Consider the following 17346-nt stretch of genomic DNA (forward strand, 5'->3'; position numbering starts at 1 on the left):
TTACAAAATATAAACAAATTAACGCGTGCACTTTTTTTTTTCATTCAGGCATCCTGCGAGGACACCTGATGTTGATAACTGGGGGCCTTCCAAACACACTTCTACACATACGAGTGAAGATGGCGGATGTGTTGAGTGTTCTTCGTCAGTATAATATCCAGAAAAAGGAAATCGTCGCAAAGGGAGATGAAGTTATATTTGGAGAGTTCTCCTGGCCGAAAAATGTCAAGACCAACTATATTATCTGGGGGTACGTCAGCATTTGTTTGCTTTCTGTATATGTTTTACAGGCCCCGCAGCTTATGCATCGTTTGTGCTATGTGGAAGGTAGCCACAGATGCTAAGCTAACTCTTAAAGTCCTCTACTTCATACACTTTGTGATAAGTTAATTGCTTTGTTTTGTATGAGTGTGCGATACCCAAATGGCTTGTGCGCGTGTATATGTAGAGCGCACAATTAGACTGGTTTGTCAAGCAAGATCTAAACTTGGCGGCGTGTTGTCAAATACTGTGGCAAATATTTGTGTTCATGTGGGGACATGTTTTAAAAGCTGTAGATCAGCCAAGTATTTATGTATGGAAGGCTAACTAGCCAAAGATTTGTAGATTATCCAGCTGTCGCTTGTAATTGTTGATCACATGTGTCAAAACCAAGGCCCGGGGGCCAAATACGGTCCGCCACATCATTTTATGTGGCCCGCAAAGACTAACTGTGCATCCAATTCGTGTCATTACTAGAATTACAAATTGTCTTCACTTTTAATAGTATCTTTTATTTTTTTTTAAATATTTGACCAGTTTTTACTTGTCTGATTTGAATACGAGTTATTTGTCAGTTTGTTTTGTAGCTTTTACTGTATATAATATAAGGTGCTCATACATTTATTTGGGTTGACATTGCCGTCCAAAAGAAACTGTGACTACAATGCGGCCGGCCAAAAAAATGAGTTTGACATCCCTTTAATCTACATTGTAGATTAAAGTTGCACCGATTTTGCGTTGCGTACTGAACCACGTCTGTGTTGTATCCCTTCAGAACTGGTAAAGAGGGCCAGCCCAAAGAATATTATACATTGGACTCCATTTTGTTCCTGCTCAACAATGTGCACCTGCCACATCCGTCCTATGTGCGAAGAGCTGCAGTAAGTATTTAAGAACACTGATGGTTTGGGATTACGTGTTAAAGTAGCATCCCATCTATAGATGCTAACTAATCCTGTTGGTTGTTAATGTTTTTTTTCCTGTCCTTGCTCTCATAGACTGAGAACATCCCTGTTGTTCGAAGGCCTGATCGAAAGGGCTTGCTTTCTTACCTTAATGGCGAGAGTTGTAAGTAGCACCTGGGAAACGACTTGTCGAACTTGTTTCACACTGCTACAAATATCAACTCACTTTAATATATTCTGTTGGAAGAAATGTTAATCGAGTGTTTCAATTTTGTCTGTTCACAGCGACATCAACCAGTATAGACAGAAGTGCACCTATAGAAATTGGCCTTCAAAGGCCAACTCAAGGTACTTTTAAAATGGGCCATTCATTGAAGGTGCGCCTTATAGTCCGGTGCGCCTTATAGTCCGGGAAATGCGGTACTTTCTATTTGTAGCGCTTGGCAAAAGCAATGTTGTTCTAGTGTGTGCTTTCAAATTATACTTTGTGCAGAACCAAATGCAAAGAGTCGAATTGATATTGTTTTGATTCGTCTCAGTGAAAAGAGCTGCCGATGAGGTATCTTCAGAAGCCAAAAAACCTCGGGTTGAGGTGACTATTTTTCACTCATCCGTCATCCAGACGAGTCATCCGCTTGCGCGGCACATTTTAATTTGTGTAACGGTGCTCTCACTTTCAGGATGAAGAGCGGGTGCGTCTGGACAAGGAGCGTTTGGCTGCTCGTTTGGAGGGCCACAAGGAGGGCATCGTGCAGACGGACCAGATCAGGTACCGAGCAACCGACCGTGCTTACGTGCTCCGCAGAGCCAACGACGAACCGCTTTGTGCTCCTCCCGCAGATCGCTGTCTGAGGCCATGTCGGTGGAGAAGATCGCAGCCATCAAAGCTAAGATTATGGCCAAAAAGCGCTCAACCATCAAGACCGACCTGGATGACGACATCACGGTGAAGCAGAGAAGTTTTGTGGATGCCGAAGTGGATGTCACTCGAGACATCGTCAGCAGGGAGAGGGTGTGGAGGACACGGACGACCATCCTCCAGAGCACCGGAAAGGTTGACAGCATTGAGTCAATTTGACGTTCCTGTCGTTCTCTTTTTGCGCTTTGTCGAAAACATGCCGTCACTCCTCTTTTGCAGAACTTCTCCAAGAACATCTTTGCCATTCTTCAGTCGGTGAAAGCCAGAGAAGAAGGGCGAGCCCCGGAGCAACGTCCCGCGCAAAACACAACTCAAGTGGTGAGAAATGATCTTCTCAACAAAGATGTTTAGACAGCAGCTCAAAGCCATATGTGTGGACTTTTCCAGGACCCTTCGCTCAGGACCAAGCAGCCTGTGCAGGCACCCTACAATCGATACGTTCAGGAGCTATTCAAAGGAAAAGAGGGTGAGTTGGCCCTCGTGCTCGTTTCACGCTAAAAGAGCGCCCGGCCAGTGACGCCGTTTTGGAATTGTTTGTTGCAGAAACGGAGGGTTTCAAGATCGACACCATGGGCACCTACCACGGAATGACTCTGAAATCAGTGACGGTAAGACCGCACAGCGCCGATATAAAGACCGCTTTGAGACAAGGCGAGCAAATATTGCCCTCATCGGGTTGGCAGATGACGCCGTGCTCGATTGCCGGCGTGTTCGGTTTGAAGGGAGAAAGCGCTCAGTCCGACGATGCGGCTTTGGTGCCATTTTATTTGCATCCCAATGAACGTGGCTTTCAAATCGACAGCTCGAGTCTCGACCTTATGCATTTTTGCCACACACGCCCTTTTTGATTTCAAAAATGTAGATGGTGCAAAATAGTCTTGCCCTCTCAAGTCATCATAAGCAACTTTTTTTTATTCTTTGCACACAAAAAGATCTGCCAAGTGACATGACGGGGTTCTTCCTGGATTTGATCAGAACCCCATGGTTGTACATTTTGCCTTGTTCCTCTGCTGCATCTTCCAGTACTGTACAATTTCGTGGGGCTTGAAGCCGTGAGACGTGATCAGTCGGTTGTACTCGCATCTTCGGGCGGGCACGCGCGATAAGTTGAACAGAAAAAAATTGGGCGGGTCGCTGGGCTCCAAGCCCAGCTTGGCCAAGCACAGCGCCACGTGCACGTCCTCTAGGTGCATCTGGCGCATGCTCCGGGACGTCTCGTAGATTTTGCGAGCCAAGTCTCCGGAGAATACGTAGCCTGTCCCGGAGCAAAAGGGAGGATAGGTCCGTTCCGGGTACTCCTCCGTGGAAATGTACCACTTGCTGCTATTGTCGCGAAAAGGCGACGAATTGCGGAGGACTTTTCCCGTGAAGTAGTTCATCCTGGGCTCTCGCTCCGGTCTCAGCAGCTTCCAAACAAGGTTCTCCGTGTTGATGAACATGTCGCCGTCGGTCTTCATGACGTAGCTGGCCCCTGAGCAGTAGCGGGCAACCCAGTGCAGGCCCATCAAGGTCTTCAGGGTCAGATTGTGGTAGGAATCCAAAAAGTCCTGCTGGATCAGGTCCTGATATTTTTGACTCTCCCACCGGAGCAGCCTTTGCAGGCGGTTCGCCATCTGGCCCTCGCCCGGTCTTCCCAGCAAGAAGAGGCGAACCACCGACACGCCCGGGATCAAAGTCTCATTGGCCCACGTCAGTCGGATCGCCTCCCTCGCGTACACCTGCCAAGCTTCCGTCGTGATTAGAAACACGAGAAACGGAGCGGCGAGGCGCTTTCGACATTTGTCCGCTTGGTTGATGATGTAAGGGAAAAGAGTTTGGATGGCGGCGTCGTCGCAGTCCTCTGCCGCACTTTGCTCACCGTGAGCTAGCTTGGAATTTTCCAAACCGCTGGGGCTCTGAATAGACGAGTGGTTTTGCGTCCCACCACAGGTGCCCGTGGAAACGTTTGCGCTCACTCTTGTTTTGTCGCTACGGAAGCGTCCAAGTAGGACGATCAGCAGCGCAGCCGCCAGGCAGAGGCCAAGGGCCAATTTGGCCAACTGCGCGCAACAGTGGCGTCTTTTCATCTGCATGCTTCTGCCCAAATTCCTCCCGAAAAACATCAGTTTGTTTTGGATTGAGACAGACCTCCGGCCACTGACGCGCTGCTTGCAAATCCCGAAGAAGTGCTGGGGAACCTAGGAAACAAACCAGAGCGTGAGAATGGACTATATCGAAGCATTTTGCTTCCACTTAAAGCCTAATCATACGTTGTTGTTGTTTTTTATTGAGAAATACAAAAATTGGTGGGGGTATTTATTTTATTTTCCTGCAAGATATATTTTGATTCAATTTCCAATCGCCCAATTGATGAGGCGACCAATTCCACCTATGGACTTTTTTTTTGCTGTTGTTTTTCAGGAAGGGGCGTCGGCTCGCAAGGCCCAGACGCCTGCGCTCCAGCCCGTCCCGCGCCCAGGTCAGTTCAACCGTGCGGAGCCGTTAGTTGACAGCGCAGAATTTGAAAAGTCAACACGTGTTGAGAAGTGTCAACTCTCAGCACGAATTGAGGTTTCATCAAAAATATGAACATTGGGTTCTGTGTTTGCCTTCCAGTTTCACAAGCCAGACCGCCTCCGAATCAGAAAAAAGGTAAGACTTCGCTCGCCATTATCACCGCGCGACTGTCATCTACTCTTCCAATTTTCCTCTTCGTTTTGTTTCCATGTTAACTAAAACAATGCCATTGCGCCCACAGGGTCGCGCACGCCCATCATCATCATCCCGGCCGCCACCACCTCGCTCATCACAATGCTGAATGCCAAGGATCTGATGCAGGACCTCAAGTAGGTTTGGCGCTCACATTGGCAGCTCACGGAGGAGCAGCAGCCGGGAATCAGTCGGATGTCGGCCTCCCGCCCGCCAGGTTTGTCACGTCTGACGAGAAGAAGAAGCAAGGCATCCCACGCGACAACGAGGTTCTTCTTCAGCGGCGCAAAGACCAGATCCAACCTGGAGGCAGCACGCTCTCCGTCACCGTCCCCTACAGAGTCATCGACCAGCCGCTCAAACTCGCACCGCAGGACTGGTAAGATGTTGAGGAACCCACCCTTGAAAACTTCCAAGTCTGCCAAGCAGCTGACGTCGCGTCCTTTTGACCTCCACGAACGACAGGGACCGAGTGGTAGCCGTGTTTGTGCAGGGTCCCGCCTGGCAGTTTAAGGGCTGGCCTTGGCTATTGCCTGACGGCTCCCCTGTCGACATCTTCGCCAAGAGTAAGTGATTGGCCGTCTCACTCGCGGCGAGCTTACGAAAGCCCTCCGTCCTCAAACCACCGTCTCGACTTCAGTTCGAGCCTTTCACCTCAAGTACGACGAGGCCAAAACGGATCCCAACGTGCAGAAGTGGGACGTGACGGTCCTGGAACTCAGCCGCCACCGGCGCCATTTGGACCGGCCCGTCTTCCTGCGCTTTTGGGAAACTCTGGACAGGTATGCTAACAAGATTTATTATTTTCGGATCCTCTAAACCAGGGGTGGGCAAACTTTTTGACTTGCGGGCCGAATTAGGTTCTAAATTTTGACCGGGGGGCCGAACCAGGAGCAGATGGATGTAGTGTTTGTGTGAAGTAATATAAACGACCTGTAAAGGTCATTGCATAAAAGGTTTTGGCCTTTAGTAGGTAGTAAAGCATGGATATTCTGAAAAAGTTTTTTGAAAACAAATGCATTTATCTTCCCATGGGCTCACCACCTGTGGGAGGGGCCGCAGGGGTCGGGTGCAATGTGAGCTGGGCGGCAGCCAAAGGCAGGGACCTTGGCGGTCTGATCCCCGGCTGCAGAAGCTGGCTCTTGGGACATGGAATGTCACCTCTCTGGCTGGAAAGGAGCCCGAGCTGGTGTGCGAGGCAGAAAGATTCCGACTAGATATAGTCGGACTAGCCTCCACGCACAGTTTGGGTTCCGGTACAAGCCCTCTCGAGAGGGGCTGGACTCTCTTCCACTCTGGAGTTGCCCACGGTGAGAGGCGTCGAGCAGGTGTGGGTACTTATTGCCCCCCGGCTGGGCGCCTGCACATTGGGGTTCACCCCGGTGAACGAGAGGGTAGCCTCCATCCGCCTTCGGGTGGGGGGACGGGTCCTGACTGTTGTTTGTGTCTATGCACCAAACGGCAGCTCAGAGTACCCACCCTTCTTGGGGTCCCTGGAGGAAGTGCTGGAGAGCGCTCCTTCTGGGGACTCTATCGTTCTACTGGGTGACTTCAATGCTCACGTGGGCAATGACAGTGAGACCTGGAAGGGCGTGATTGGGAGGAACGGCCCCCCTGATCTGAACCCGAGCGGTGTTCTATTGTTGGACTTCTGTGCTCGACACGGATTTTCAATAATGAACACCATGTTCAAACATAAGGGTGTCCATGTGTGCACTTGGCACCAGGACACCCTAGGCCGCAGTTCGATGATCGACTTTGTAGTCGTGTCATCGGATTTGCGGCCGCATGTTTTGGACACTCGGGTGAAGAGAGGGTCGGAGCTGTCAACTGATCACCACCTGGTGGTGGGTTGGCTCCGATGGTGGGGGAAGATGCCGGTCCGACCTGGCAGACCCAAACGCTCTGTGAGGGTCTGCTGGGAACGTCTGGCAGAATCTCCTGTCAGGAAGAGCTTCAACTCCCACCTCCGGCAGAGCTTTTCCCACGTCCCGGGGGAGGCGGCGGACATTGAGTCTGAGTGGACCATGTTCCGCGCCTCCATTGTTGAGGCGGCCGACCGGAGCTGTGGCCGTAAGGTCGTTGGTGCCTGTCGTGGCGGCAATCCCCGAACCCGCTGGTGGACACCGGCGGTAAGGGATGCCGTCAAGCTGAAGAAGGAGTCCTATCGGGCCGTTTTGGCCTGCGGGACTCCGGAGGCAGCTGACAGGTACCGGATGGCCAAGCGGAACGCGGCTTCGGCGGTTGCTGAGGCAAAAACCCGGGCGTGGGAGGAGTTCGGTGAGGCCATGGAGAATGACTTTCGGACGGCTTCGAGGAAATTCTGGTCCACCATCCGGCGTCTCAGGAGGGGGAAGCAGTGCAACGTCAACACTGTTTACAGTGGGGATGGCGTGCTGCTGACCTCGACTCGGAACGTCGTGAGTCGGTGGGGAGAATACTTCGAAGACCTCCTCAATTCCACCTACACGCCTTCCATTGAGGAAGCAAGGCCTGGAGACTCTGAGGCGGATTCTCCAATCTCTGGGGTCGAAGTCACTGAGGTAGTTAAAAAACTCCTCGGTGGCAAGGCCCCGGGGGTGGATGAGATCCGCCCCGAGTTCTTAAAGGCTCTGGATGTTGTGGGGCTGTCATGGCTGACACGCCTCTACAACGTTGCGTGGACATTGGGGACAGTGCCTCTGGATTGGCAGACTGGGGTGGTGGTTCCCCTCTTTAAGAAGGGGGACCGGAGGGTGTGTTCCAATTACAGGGGAATCACACTCCTCAGCCTCCCTGGTAAGGTCTATTCAGGGGTGCTGGAGAGGAGGGTCCGTCGGGAGGTCGAACCTCGGATTCAGGAGGAGCAGTGTGGCTTTCGTCCTGGCCGTGGAACAGTGGACCAGCTCTACACCCTCGGCAGGATCCTCGAGGGTGCATGGGAGTTCGCCCAACCAGTCCACATGTGTTTTGTGGACTTGGAGAAGGCGTTCGACCGTGTCCCTCGGGAGGTTCTGTGGAGGGTGCTTCGGGAGTACGGGGTGCCGAGCCAACTGATAAGGGCGGTTCGGTCCCTGTATCACCGATGCCAGAGTCTGGTCCGCATTTCCGGCAGTAAGTCGGATTCGTTCCCAGTGAGGGTTGGACTCCGCCAAGGCTGCCCTTTGTCACCGATTCTGTTCATAATTTTTATGGACAGAATTTCTAGGCGCAGCCGAGGGGTTGAGGGGGTCCGGTTTGGGGACCTCAGCATCGCGTCTCTGCTTTTTGCAGATGACGTGGTGCTGTTGGCTTCTTCAGGCCGTGATCTCCAGCTCTCGCTGGAACGGTTCGCTGCCGAGTGTGAAGCGGTCGGGATGAGGGTCAGCACCTCCAAATCCGAGTCCATGGTCCTCGATCGGAAAAGGGTGGAATGCCCTCTCCGGATCGGGGATGAGATCCTGCCCCAAGTGGAGGCGTTCAAGTATCTTGGAGTCTTGTTCACGAGTGAGGGGAGGATGGAGCGTGAGATCGACAGGCGGATCGGTGCAGCGTCGGCAGTAATGCGGACCCTGTACCGGTCCGTTGTGGTGAAGAGAGAGCTGAGCCAAAAGGCAAAGCTCTCAATTTACCGGTCGATTTACGCTCCTACCCTCACCTATGGTCACGAGCTATGGGTCATGACCGAAAGAACGAGATCTCAGATACAAGCGGCCGAAATGAGTTTTCTCCGCAGGATGTCCGGGCTCTCCCTTAGAGATAGGGTGAGAAGCTCGGTCATCCGGGAGAGACTCGGAGTAGAGTCGCTACTCCTCCACGTTGAGAGGAGCCAGATGAGGTGGCTCGGGCATCTTATCAGGATGCCTCCTGGACGCCTCCCTGGGGAGGTGTTCCGGGCATGTCCCACCGGTAGGAGACCCCGGGGACGACCTAGGACGCGCTGGAGAGACTATGTCTCTCAGCTGGCCTGGGAACGCCTTGGGATCCCCCGGGATGAGCTGGATGAAGTGGCTGGGGAGAGGGAAGTCTGGGAGTCCCTCCTAAAGCTGCTGCCCCCGCGACCCGACCCCGGATAAGCGGAAGAAGATGGATGGATGGATGGATGGATGGATGGATGGATGGATGGATGGATGGATGGATGGATGGATGGAAATGCATTTATTAACAGCATTAAAAAAAAAAAAACATCCCTAAAAAACTGCTATCAGTGATTCTCATAAAATACGACACTGTTATTATGAATAACAGTCTCCATCACTTCAGTGCCTGCAGGTCAGATTAATAAAAGATGTATGTTTATCTTATGAGATCACATCAAACGGCAAACATTCTGACCAAATATATCATCTTGAAGAATCGGTGAAAGCATACATCCAAATAAAGTAATCAAAACGGCAATACGGTGAGAGATATCTGAAAATCAGAGCAGAGTTTTAACTCACAAACACCTGGTAACAGAGGTGAGGAAACGGGAAACACTTCCTTAAAGTAAGCCTTAAGAATCCTTACAGGTTAAGATTAGTCACAAACAGGTGGTGCATCAATGTCCTTGAGCATCCTGCATTGTTTGAAAATGAGAACGGTCGCTAGTTTCAATCCCTGCTATTTGTACAGATCATATTCAAAATGCATTTTTTTACAACAAACTTGAAAGCCTCCCCTTCATTTTTAGTGGGAACAGTGTTGTTGGTTTAGCGTAAAACTGTATCTGAAAGCTCGGCGCGCAAATTCCAAGAATGCTGTCGTCACAGCCCACGCTCTAAATTCGGCACTGATACAAATAGAGCGCGAGTGCGCCATTTCCGTACTACTGAGTACGTACACGCACTTGTGAGTGTGCACCGAGCTTTCTGACACGGCTTCCGGTAGTAAATGCGCAGGTGAGTGGTTCCCCATCTACTGGGGAAACGCAGTCATTGCAGGCAAAATGACCCCCAAAAAATTTTTAATAATACAATTTATTTAGGGTTGGCGGGCCGCATTAAACGGTCCCGTGGGCCGGATGTGGCCCGCGGGCCGTAGTTTGCCCATCCCTGCTCTAAACGCTTGTCGACAGTAACCCGGAGACACAAACTCAAGCATTTTTCTTTTGTCCTCCAGATACATGGTGAAACACAAATCTCATCTCAGGTTTTGAACTCGGATCGCAACAGAAATCAACAAACGTCTGGACCTGTTGCTCGACTTGGCTCGACTCCTCTCCCCATCTTGGGCCCTACTTTATGCCAATCCCATAGGATTTCCCTGACAATTCCCTTGACATGCAAATCAAAGAAGGAGGCTTGGAATTCTTTATTTTTTGATGTTCCAAATAACTCTTCTATCAAAAAGAGGACATAAAAAAAAATCACAATTCCCATGGTGTTAATGAGTTTAATGTAAATACATGCTAAAATCTCACCGAGCCGCCAAACCAGAGATGGACTGATTTGTTACTTATCCAGACTTGTGGACTCTTCTGGCTTTTGAGATACCAGGGCCATAGAATGACCCTTTTCCAAGCTTCAGTTTCCTTTGTGATGTCGACAGAGCTCCAAATGAAATATGCTTTCTGACATAGAAAGACAATAAAAGCCTTTCAAATGAACCTGTGACGTTTTTTTTTTTTCTCTATGATGGCGCCATAGTGGAAGTCATCTCCAAGAGCTCTGTTGTTTTTGTCTCATTTGTGTTTTGTTTTTTTTGTTACGTGGTGTGTGTCTGTTTTTTTTTTTTTTATCCCTGAAGATGAGAGGCCAAGTGTACTCAGCCTGCGTCAGAAGTAGTATGACGTACGGAAGTGAGGCATGGGCCCTGAAAATAGAACACGAAGAAAAACTAAACAGAGCAGAAATGAGGATGATCAGATGGATGTGTGGTGTGTCAATGAGGGAGAAAAAAAACTGCAGAGCTGAGAAAGAAGATGGGAGTGGAGGCCATAGTGGATGTGGTGAGGAGAGGCAGACTGCGATGGTACGGACATGTAGTGAGGAAGGACGAGAACGACTGGGTGAAGAAAGTTATGTCGTATAACGTAGAGGGAACAAGACCCAGTGGCCGACCTAAAAAGACCTGGCAGACGACCGTGTCAGCCGACATGAAGGCACTCGGCATCAACCACGAGATGGCCATGGACCGTTCCCGGTGGAAGAAAGCCATATCAAGAACCCAGTCCAACCCAGCGGTGCCCGGAAAACGGACTTTAAACCGATGATGATGATGATCCTTTGTGGACTTTTCCAGCGTTTTAGTCGTGACACTCATTCTTTGAAGGAGCAAGATGCGAGAACTTTGCGACTTCTTGGCCGCATACGTGTGGAGGGAATATTCATGGGGGGTTTTTTTGCGCTTGTTATTGCCAGCATTTTTCCACGGCTCAGTTCTATTTAGCGGACATATTAGCGTTGTCGGAAAGTCTAGATTAGTCAGTGTGCCTCGACGCTTGTTTGTCAATGCTAATTGTTTACTTTTAGCTATTGTGACGTCATTCTCGATGTGCTGATACTCCGAGACCATTTCTCGGGCATATGTCGAAAAAGTCGTTTGGAATATAGTGCATGTGCCGTGTTCCAGCTGTTTCTTTCCTAAACATGCTTTGTTGTTTACTGATTTTGTGGGTTGCAACAGTGCGGACTGGCCCAAAGGAACCAAACAAACAGCCCACACTTGTTTTGTTATAAGGTCAAGGTTGCCAAAGTACGGGAATCATGGCCAGGGAAGAGAAAAAAAACGCTTGGCAGGATTGTCACATATACCTCAGAATTCTGACTTTAAAGTGAGAATTTTGAGATTTCTGGCCACTAGCAGAAATGCAGTGTTTCCCCCCCTCTATCGCAAGTTCCAGGTTTGTGTTATTTTTACACAATTTTGTTCAGCTGCCTGTTTATTTTGAGTGTAGATCCACTGTTGACCACTAGATGGTGGTATACTATTTTGTGTGACTAAATTTGAAAGAAGAATGAAAACACCAAATTGTACCACTTCTTGGCATCTACAGTCTGTTAAGATAAATTAAAAGTTAAAATGAAATGTTGAAAGGTGACCTTCTTTACTCTTGGCAGCCTGGCTTTATTTTCAAAGCAAACATGAAGATGGGGAGGTTTGTATTTGCCTTTTGAGTGAGTGATGGCGCAACTGAACAATTATTAACCGCTCCTGATCTGATTGAGAGGATTTGCTCAACTTTGTCAGATAATATTACATTTCCTAACAAAATGCTTCTCAGGTGTCTTGGATTTATCCTCGTCTTGTCTTACCCTGGACAACTTCATGGTTTGTCAAGTTCATTGTGATGCTTTTTTTTGCTGAACAATGGTCACGACCGCCAGCCTGCCTGCCTCTCTCTTGCTTTTTCTGTCTAACTTTTAAGGGTGTGTTTTTGTTTTTCAGCCCAAAGCCCAGCAGAGTCATGTGCTGCTCCCCTTCTTGAGGGAGGTTTTTTAGTGCCTGAACTCAGAACCTATTCGCATGGAAGCACTCTCGCGTACGCTTGCAGCGCTGGACAGAAACCAGCAGTGGAGGGTTGGTGGGCTACCATTGTATGCCTCAATGGTTTGTGGTCACACACACCACAATGCATTGGTGAGTAGAATCTAGACAGTAATTTAGCATCAACTAATTTGATCTCTGCGCGCAATGTTGTCATTTTCATCATGAGAACAATCTGTAGCAATTGTTGCATTGAATTTCGGCTTACCAGTTAGCGGATTGGTTGCCTCTTCTTTACAATCCAAACCTCAGCATGGAATCAAAAAGTGACTAGCGCAACCACTTGTATTAGCAGAAACCTTATCTCGTAGGACACCGTATTGATGACATCAAATTTTGTGGCGGGGAGGAGAGAGGATTACAATATAGTAAGATACAGGCACATTTTGATTCATATAAAGATTTTTCAACAGCTTTCCACAACATTAAATAACAATACAACAGAACACGTCACGCGAGTGTGCCGTATATTGCCAATACAGATTTGACCGTGTTGTGATTTATAGGAAGCAAAGCAATGATTAGCCTTCTTGTTGATGAAAAATATTTGTTCTTTGTACACTTGCACTTATTATATCTATTCACCCATGACCTTTTTGCTTTGGTTCAGATAAAAACACCTGCTTCGCACCAGATATTCCAAATGCAAAATACGATGAAAGTCCCGACGGCTTGTGGTACAAAGAAGGATCTGTTATTTGGATCAAATGCGACGAAGGATATAAACACAAAGCCGTGGGAGCAACAGCCACCTGTAAAAAGGGAGTTTGGTCGGATTTGCCGGGTTGTGAACGTACGTTCCGTGGCATTCGCGTTTAAGTAGGTCCATTCACACCTGATTGGCTAATTTTTCTTTGACAGGAAGTGCCACATCTTGTAATGAGCCGCCTCACATCCCGCACGCCGTTATCCTTGACAAATACCAGGACGTATTTGCTGCCGACGTTGAAGTTCGCTATGAATGTGAAGACGGATACGGTGTTGAGGTTGCAACCACCAAGAAGTCCGTCTTTTGTGTTGCTGGGTCTTGGACACAAGCTGCAAGCTGCAGTAAGTTTGAAAACAAAACCACACCAATAATCTTCAAGATTTCCCAACTTTTTATTTTTTATTTTTTTGAAGCAAAGCTCAAACCAGGTCCTGGAGATGATGGAGACACATCTGGTGGCAGTACGAATCCTGTTGATGGAAGTCGGTTCTTGACACTATAATCAATATAGGCATCAAATTTTATTTCTAGAATGAAAATAAATGTTTTTTCTTTCCTGTCAGACATAGGAAGCGGACGAGGTGGTGGCGCTACTGGTCCTGGTACTGGTGATTCTACTAATACCGCCACAACTGGTGTCAGAACTGATGGATCCTCAGCGACCGGAACACGTGGGCAACCCAAAACATTCTCCAGCATCAAATCTCTCTGGCCCATTCAATTGAACCCTAAGCTATTATTTAGGTTGTTTGAATGGCAACAGGTGGATACACAAGTTGATTTTACTGATGGCCAATGACCGCAAGAATCTTAAGAGCCGGTCAAGTAAATTCAGAGAATAAAATTATTACAGGTTAAAAAGCACTGGGCCTAAAATCGAACCCTGGGGCACACCACATGTAATTTTACAGGCCTTAGAGAGGCAGATTGGTCGATGTGTTTGGTTAGTTAGTCCACTTCAATTTATTCGGACTATAGTCATTTATTTTTTACAAGTCAAGCAAAATCCATCTACCATACAGCGTCATTGTAGAAAGTTGTCCAAAATACCCACATACACATACCTGGTCATGTTCGTTGAAAGATGATCTTCCAAGCTATGTGTTGGCCCACTATATTGAGAAGAGAAATAGAGCCATTGGGATATTAACTGCAACATTTTCTTTTCTTTGATGGAGGACCTGTTACCACTCCTGACAAGACTGGGAGCCCCAGCTCACCCCTGCTCGCAGAAGGTAAATCATGTACAGATCATTTGGCATCTCTATCAAGACATACTCATTGTTCAACATTTACTCTTGATTTAGAAACACATCTCTGAATTCAGCCTTTAAAGTACAAACGTTGGCTGATGATTACTTCCCAGTCAGTATTTTATGTTGATTTTGCTTTAACCATTATAGTCGGAGGGGAATTATTTTATCTTTGAGACAACTTAAATGTTCTTAATAAAATATTTGTTTCCTATTATTTCAGTTGTCAACTGTGGATCATACCCAAAAGTTCCAAATGGTGATGTTGTGCGGACAAGAAAAACGTCGTTAAGATATGCATGTAATGCTTTTTACAAAAGGGTCGGTCCAGAGACCGTGGTGTGCTACGCTAATGGCACTTGGTCGCAACCACCTACATGCAAAGGTAAGCCAACCAACATGTAGGTCATACTAAAAAGTAAAAAAAAAAACAACCACAAGCTTGTTCCCAATTACTTCTTGTCCTGGTTTGATTAAATTCAACTGATACGATGTCTGTGTTTACCTTGTTTAGAAGCTTTTTGTCAAATAAACTTGGATGAGTACACCAGCTACAACTTCCAAGAATCGGGAACGGTAATTCTAAAAGAACGAGAAACCAAGAGCGTTCCGTGCATCTGGCCTGATTACACCGGCCGAATTTCGTGCATACAAGGACGAATTCGAGTGACCCAGTGTGAGTACACAGAACACACAATGTCCCTTCATTAGCGTATGTCACAATTCTCATTATGTGTATTTTCTTATTGCTTAGGCTGCCATTACATGGCCCACTATTCCGTAAGTGTCGTTCTCAGACTTTTCATTATTTTTTTTATCGTTAATTATTAACTGATGCCAAGCATATTTCCATCAATGAGATGCATCTGTTAACTTATTTTCTATATGTTGGAAACAGCGAAGGTGCAACTAACTCATGGCCATCCCTTGGCAAACTGCCTCCACGTGATGACAACAACAGTAGTTTTATATGATTGTCATTAAAAAATAGGAGCATTTCCTTTCGATTGTCTGCAAGCTTTTGTTCAATTTTTTTTTTAAATTAATAAAACCAATATAGGCAGCCCATTTCTTTCAGTACCTGAGAAATGCTCATCTCAGTCACTGTGGGGTTGTAGTGCTTAGCCTCTTGTCTGCTCTGTTGCCGTGGATACGCTATTCCTATGGCAACTTTGATGGCTCAAGTGACATTGTAAAAGAATCCATCAAGAGTAAGTGCATTTTTCTACTGCAGCTATTTTGGGCGATTTTTATTTTTGGGGAAAAAAAATGAATCCAAATAATAAAATCACAACAATTACAAATAAATCATTTGGATTAAATTTTCAACACATTGGTATAATTTAAAACAAATGCTTTTTTTTAACAGTAAATACCATGTGGCATAATGGAAAAAATGTTTGTATTTTTACTCCACATTCTGTATGATTTAAGTGTTTTGCAGTCCATTTAAATTTCCTTCACACCTCCGGCTATCTTTTCAAAAGTATTCTATTTCATAATGTAGTCACTTGTGTATAAATAATTTTGCCAAAATGTCAGATTAAGAAAAGGATCATCTGTGACCTCCTCTTTTGGTGGTACATTAAAAAAAAAGAAAAAAACACCATGTGATCCCTTGATAAGAGTAACAGGAGCCATCTGACGGCATAAAGAAGTCCGTTCACGGCTTGACTGGAGCGTCGCTGGGGGTTTTCCGTCTCATCCTCATGAGACAACTTTGAATGCTTAATTTATCTACATTTCAATGCGGCACATGATGGCCGATTCAAAAAGCAGTTTTGTGACAACACCGACGCTAATGTCGTCGCTTAATGATGTGTTTTTTGGGCCTTGGTGCGTTACGCCGCCGCCGCCGTCCAACACAAGCTGACTAATGAGCATGAACGGAGTGTTCTTGGCAGAATCGTTTCACTCCTTCACTACTTTCATGACATTGTGAACAGACGCAAGCTTCGCAGCCACCCCCAGGACCTGCCAGGGTTTAGCGCCAGCTCGCAAGGAGGAATCAATAAGTGTTAAATCGGAGGAAAGTGCCACTGAGAGGGCCGAGGGCCCTACGCTTCCGCCATTTTGTTCTGCTCCGACTTAATTGGAGAGAAGGAAACCGGTATCTGGCGTACACTTAATACCTCGGAGCATGTCACGCAGGTACCACTTGTGTGACCTGAGTGGAAAAAACAACAAATGGCTGTAGAACAGTAACATTTGTTACACTCCATCTGCACACGTAACGTCTGAGAAGATGGCTCACTCGATTGTGTGCAAGATTCAAACAACAAAACCACATTACCACTTACATTCATATTTTGCACTCTGTTGTTTTTTTCATTGTCTGTCTCTATGAAATTTTACGTAGTTGATAATAGGTTGAATTATTACGCCACAAGGTAACGACCGGCACAATAGCGTTTTTGTTGCTTGCTCCAACCCAATAAGAGAAGAAACGGGGACTTTTTCAATCAGGTACAATGGACGATCTCGTTGAATGTTGTCGCCATGGTAACCCCGGATTTAGGCATTGTTTGCGACTAGTGTGAAACACCCGATGTACGTCACTATTTAAACAAACATATTGAGTGGTTACAAAGACGTCTTTCGGTGTTAGTCAGTCTACATTTTATAGCTTTATACAAGTGTTGATGCATCTTTGTCATGCATCATTTTTTTCCCCTCCTGATTTTATCAAATAACGTCATATCTATGTCATTTCATAAACATATCCTGAATTGAACTCGAGCTCTCGTGTCAAATTAAGATTCTTAGTGCAGTGCCTCTCGACTTCCTGACACTGATTAAAACAAATTAAACCCAGTGGTTCCATTTCTATGCAGCTCATCTCATCATATTGTGTTCTCATCCCGCAATTAAGGACCCATTTAGGTTATTATACGAAGAAGAGCTCAGTTCATGATACAATACATTTACATGGCCTGGTTCATGTTTGATACGCACACACCGGCTGCATGTTGTACAGACACAAGCGGCACAAGTAAAAAAAAGAGTGACATCCATTGGATGCACCCGGCAGAGAAATATAATACAACTGATATTCAGGACATGACATCCAGATAAACGGCATATTGTGGCCTGACAAAAATGGTGGCAATAATTAACGCCTGGTCACACTGGTAGTGTCACTGGCGTGCGTTGTGCTCTGGAGGAGGACCTGCACTTTTCATTATC

General features: G+C 47.0%; 3 protein-coding genes across 3 annotated transcripts; 2 read left to right on the forward strand and 1 right to left on the reverse strand.

The window, feature by feature from the left end:
• Nucleotides 1–80: 80 nt before the first annotated feature.
• Nucleotides 81–10318, forward strand: cdc73 (cell division cycle 73, Paf1/RNA polymerase II complex component, homolog (S. cerevisiae)). The gene is made up of 17 exons (XM_049746388.1): nt 81–250; nt 1037–1142; nt 1260–1329; nt 1452–1514; nt 1706–1758; nt 1847–1935; nt 2007–2220; nt 2305–2403; nt 2473–2551; nt 2629–2693; nt 4486–4543; nt 4681–4716; nt 4823–4910; nt 4991–5152; nt 5239–5339; nt 5414–5555; nt 9832–10318. Exons 1-17 carry the CDS (start codon nt 120–122, stop codon nt 9866–9868), a joined length of 1593 nt encoding a protein of 530 aa, XP_049602345.1. The 5' UTR covers nt 81–119; the 3' UTR covers nt 9869–10318.
• On the reverse strand, nt 2977–12472 carry LOC125984495 (beta-1,3-galactosyltransferase 2). Its single transcript, XM_049746404.1, has 2 exons — nt 12407–12472; nt 2977–4262 (listed from the first exon to the last, which is right to left on the reverse strand). The coding sequence occupies exon 2, from the start codon at nt 4185–4187 to the stop codon at nt 3057–3059; it is 1131 nt and encodes a 376-aa protein (XP_049602361.1). The 5' UTR covers nt 4188–4262; nt 12407–12472; the 3' UTR covers nt 2977–3056.
• Nucleotides 11027–15172, forward strand: LOC125984494 (complement factor H-related protein 1-like). The gene is made up of 11 exons (XM_049746403.2): nt 11027–11982; nt 12100–12291; nt 12809–12991; nt 13060–13248; nt 13321–13389; nt 13471–13578; nt 14086–14142; nt 14384–14545; nt 14675–14836; nt 14915–14940; nt 15059–15172. Exons 1-11 carry the CDS (start codon nt 11925–11927, stop codon nt 15071–15073), a joined length of 1221 nt encoding a protein of 406 aa, XP_049602360.1. The 5' UTR covers nt 11027–11924; the 3' UTR covers nt 15074–15172.
• The last annotated feature ends 2174 nt before the right edge of the window (nt 15173–17346 follow it).

Source organism: Syngnathus scovelli, chromosome 17 (assembly GCF_024217435.2).
Source record: "Syngnathus scovelli strain Florida chromosome 17, RoL_Ssco_1.2, whole genome shotgun sequence".
In the NCBI taxonomy this organism is placed as follows: Eukaryota; Metazoa; Chordata; class Actinopteri; order Syngnathiformes; family Syngnathidae; genus Syngnathus; species Syngnathus scovelli.